We start from the raw sequence: 5000 nt of genomic DNA, 5'->3' as shown, positions 1-5000 counted from the left end.
ATTATAATACTAATGGTAATAGTAATGGCGATAAGGATATTGATGATAATATAACAATACTAATGATGACGCTACTACAACTAATACTAATAATAATGCTAATAATCATGATAAAAATAATGATAACAGTAATGATAATAACAACAATAGTAATTACATGAACGTGATAATGCTGATATTGTCACAACAACAGTAATGCTCATATAACAACAATAGATACATTACATATTTTAATTATAATATAGTAATAATAATGATACTAATATGTATATTAGTAATAAAGTATAGAATCATGTTTTTTTATAATAATAATAATTATAATGATATATATATATATATTATATATATATATGGTAATATATATTATATAATGATAATGATAAATAACGATAACAACACTAGTAAAGAAATCATAATAATACCAATAGCAATTAATAACAATCATAGATTAATAGCAATCATAAAAGTGATTACAATATTAATAGTAATACTGATAATACTAATGGTAATGATAATAGTGTTACTGTAATAATTAGAATCAGAATACTAGCTTGGATCTTAATTATATTACTGATCATGCTGATACGATAGAGGGAAAGGGTGATGAAACGTGATGATTATAGCAATGAGATTAAACAAGAATAATGAATAAATGGTGATTATCATAATGATGATGATATTGATAATCAAATAATGAGGATTATATATTGAACGCGGTGACGTCAGGCTCGCAATCACAGAGATAATAAATATTAATCGACAATTCATTTTATCTCTACAACTAATGTATACAACCAATAAATCATACATTTTACCTCATATACCTATATCATATTACTCGTAAAGCAATTCTCGAACCAAAAACCCTAGTTCCTTACTTCACATTTAACAAGGCTAATTTACGCAGAGGAACCGAGGCTAGCCTTACCTTGTCTCCTGGCCACGAAGTAGTACTTTGTATAGGCCTATCTCACCATACGTGATTCTACATATTTTACGGGAAAGTCAGTTTCAAGAGAACTCTGCAAATGCGTCTGTCGGAGGTGAGTCAAGCTTATGTGAGTTATTGTTTATTCATGTGATGCTTGAGGGCGCGTGCTTGGAATACATGGGTTTGTGAGAGTTGAGTTTTTTTTTCAGATTTTTGCCAATTAAAACGTAGCCTAAGGCAAGTACAGCGTTTGTTGTGTGTTCATAGATCGGGTCTGTGTTTTTTTTTGTATGTTGTATGGGTTTTGGGAATGATTGTGATTTATAAATCTTTATTATTTTGTTTTCAGTGGATTTTTGGTAAAATAATTGTTTGTTTGGTGAACATATCAACTAGAAATACGAAGTCGATTTGTGTAACACAGACCCACAAGCCGCTAAGAATGTTTTTACTGGTGCTATCGTCATTATAATTATCATTATTGTTATTATCATTATTATTATTGTTATTATCATTATTATTATTGTTATTATCATTATTATTATTGTTATTATCATTATTATTATTGTTATTATCATTATCATTGTTATATATTATATTATGTTATTATCATATTATTGTTATATATCTCTTATAATGTATTATCATATATTATTATTATTGTATATAATATTATCATCATAATATTATCCTTATATAAGTATGCCAATACATATATATATATATATATATATATATATATATATATATATATATATATTTATGTATATATATATGTATATGTATATATATATGATATATGTATATGTATATGTATGTATATGTATATGTATATGTATATATATATTAATATATATATATATTATATATATATATATATATATATATATATGTATGTATATGTATGTATATGTACATATATATGTATGCATAAATGTATGCATATCTGTATGTATATATAATAATGATATTAATAATAAATAGAAATCATTATAAACAGTTTTACTATTGTTAATATTATCATTCTAACTTTATATGCATTTCTAATATTACCATTATCATTCTTATTATTATAATTATTTATCATCATTATCATTAAAAACATCAATCAATCACTATTATCATTACTATTATATATTTATTATATTAAATTTACTTTCCTCGGTAGATATATAATATTATATATATATATATATAGATATATATATATATATATATATATATATAATATATGTATGTATAATATATATATATATAATGTATATATATGTTATGTATATGTTGTATATAGTATGTATATGTATGTATATGTATGTATATATATGTGATATTAATTGGTGTATGTGTATGTATGTGTATGTATGTATATATATGATAATATATATGCAAATTTAAATGTATATATAATAATGATAAAGATAATAAATGAAAATAATAAACAGTATTACTATTGTTAATAATATCATTCTAACTTTATATACATTTCAAATATTACCATTAACATTCTTATTATTGTAATTATTTATCATCATTATCATTAAGAACATCAATCAATCACTATTATCATTACTATTTTGATCATCATTAATAGTACTGTATGATTATTAACATTATTATCATTATCTTAATCACGATTATCAATATTGCCATAATTATGATCGTTATCATCAATATGGTTTTATCTACATGTTTATCTATTTCACCAAGATGGAGGACGCGGTTACGTGCGCAGTTTGCTCTGAAGTGTACGTAAGTGGAGAACGGGACCCTCTTGTGCTTCCGTGCGGCCACACCCTCTGCCGTGCTTGTGTCACGTCAGTCAAGAACACCACTACAGAAAAACCTTTGACGTGTCCCATCTGTAGGACATGTCATCCTTTCCTGTCGATTTACAGCCTTCCTGTTAACTTCAGTTTGCTGAGCTTGTCTACCACTTATCTCGAGAATCAGGTATGACTATTTCGCTTTCTGTTCAGTTTAGTTTAAAGGGATTTACGAAGACGTCGCTTCGCCCGGGCTATATTCTGTAATGGTGCAATTTATATTACATATATTTTCAACGTTGTGGGGTTTCACTTACTGGTGAGATACAGCGATAGCTAGGTTGCCCTCTGATAGATTCGGTTCAGAGAATTATAGACATATTCTTTTGATAATACCCAGTGTAAAATGTTTTATTTTGAATTTTTGATGGTGTCCAGGCTGATCGCTTGTTCACACAGGCGATACTTGGCGGAAGAAAACCGAGATAATGTAGAAATATTAGCATGGACACAACTTTGCTGTTAAATTTACGATACTTTTCACTGCCTTAAAACAATAACAAGGTTTAATATTACGAGGACTTGTGGTCTGAATAGGATACATAATCACTGATTTATTTCTACACTATCATTCTGGCACAACATGGATCCACTGAACTTTAGCATCAAATGTTTTTACAAATATCTTATGGAAATAATCTAAAGTGATTTAGTGAGTGGTGACAGACAGCTCCTTTGGTTCTCTGCAGGTGGAGCACTGTGCAGAGCACGAGGAGCCCCTGAGGTATTGGTGCAGGCAGTGTCGAGCCGGGGTGTGTGGCCTCTGCATCCTGACGGGGCATCTTCGTGATGGACACTCCGTAGTCACAACGACCACCCTTCTGGAGGAGAAGAAAGAAGGCTTCGGGGCCGACGCAGCCACCGTCATCGACACTGCAAGAGAACTTTATCAGACAACGTCGTCGAACTTCAAGACTGCTCTCGTGAAGCTCATGTGCCTGAGTGTCGCCGATGAAAGTCTCTTGGAGATGGAGGACATGGTCGCCATGTTGCAGGAAAAGGTTCGAAAAGCCAGGAACATTGATCAGATCCTCAACCACGAGGCTCACTTAAAGGAACTCTTGCCAACTCAGAAAATTAATAGCTTGCTGCGTGAAACAAACCTGTTAACTGAATCTCGGGATCCTCTAAACACCACTGAACATGCGTCGCCAACGCCTTCTGCTGCTTCTGGAATGCATGACTCGGACAGCGACTCGCCGAATCGAAGCGCTTGCTCTACGCCTTCCATGAGCTTCCGGAAGTCCTTTGTGGCTATGGGCTCCATGGAACAGTCTCTCTTGAGAACCGGTAGTGGAACAGGTCTTGGGGAGTTAAGCTGCCGTGTTCACGTGGGAGATGGCCGGCACGCCCACCTAGCATGGCAGGACGACCATCTTTTGCTACATGCTCTCGTTGCTGCTGGTCCGGAGCCCCAGATCTTGATACAGGTAACATACACTGAGAGATAGGATGCCGTTGACTTGCAGTGCCACGCTTTAGAATGACGCTTCGTGACTACGTGTATTTTTCCTTGGACATTTTTAGCCAAGACTAATGTTTACGCTCGATACAGGACTAATGGTTAATATTGCTAATTCAGTAATTAATTCAGTAATACAAGTTGCAGGATAACCTAAACATGTTCACGTTCAAATAAGCTCGAACCATTAGCAGAAATGTAGATAATTTTAGTATTTACTTCTCTCTCACACATATATATATGTATATAAATATATATATATTCGAATGAACCATCTCAGATCTATCTACCGTGTTTCAGTTCTCAGCGATAGAGGGCCTCCTGGAGCGAGATCGTCCAGTGGTATTCCTCGAACTCGCCGCCGGCGGGCTTCAGCTGGGCCGCGTGTACATCCGGCTGCGCGGCCACATGCGACGGGCGCAGCAGTTTCTAGCGCTCTGCGTTGGCACGCTCGGACCCTCCTTCGTCGGCTCCTTCTTCACGAGAGTCAACGACAAGGGCGAGCCCGGAGAGACACTCATCGGGGGGAAGTACTACTGCCACAGGGAAAAGCGGTTCGTGTCCAAAGGGCTTCTTGACAACCTGGAGTGGGGGGACGAGCACGGCGACGCCGACAGGGCTGGCTACGTGGCGGACTACAGTGACGGCAACTCCAAGCACGACACACTCTTCGGCATCTGCACGAGTGATAACCCAGGGATGGACTTGGTTATCCCGGTGCTCGGCCAGGTGACAGCGGGATTGGAGGTCGTGTCCGCCGCTGCCAGTCACCAACCTGTCACGG

At 34.7% G+C, this 5000-nt stretch overlaps 1 protein-coding gene across 1 annotated transcript in view; it reads left to right on the top strand.

The window, feature by feature from the left end:
* Positions 1-1028: 1028 nt before the first annotated feature.
* The window catches only part of LOC147467964 (uncharacterized), a 4148-nt gene continuing 176 nt past the window's right edge, over positions 1029-5000 (top strand). The window contains exons 1-4 of the mRNA XM_086556165.1: positions 1029-1043; positions 2639-2881; positions 3444-4184; positions 4517-5000. The exon at positions 4517-5000 is cut by the window's right edge and continues 176 nt beyond it. Coding sequence (XP_086412291.1) covers positions 1029-1043; positions 2639-2881; positions 3444-4184; positions 4517-5000 — 1483 coding nt within the window. The remainder of the gene's footprint in view (positions 1044-2638; positions 2882-3443; positions 4185-4516) is intronic.

The sequence above is a fragment of the Penaeus japonicus genome, unplaced genomic scaffold, assembly GCF_977035675.1.
Source record: "Penaeus japonicus unplaced genomic scaffold, GWHDUDI00000001_assembly GWHDUDI00000032, whole genome shotgun sequence".
In the NCBI taxonomy this organism is placed as follows: Eukaryota; Metazoa; Arthropoda; class Malacostraca; order Decapoda; family Penaeidae; genus Penaeus; species Penaeus japonicus.
This window is presented reverse-complemented; position numbering and strand designations above follow the sequence as displayed.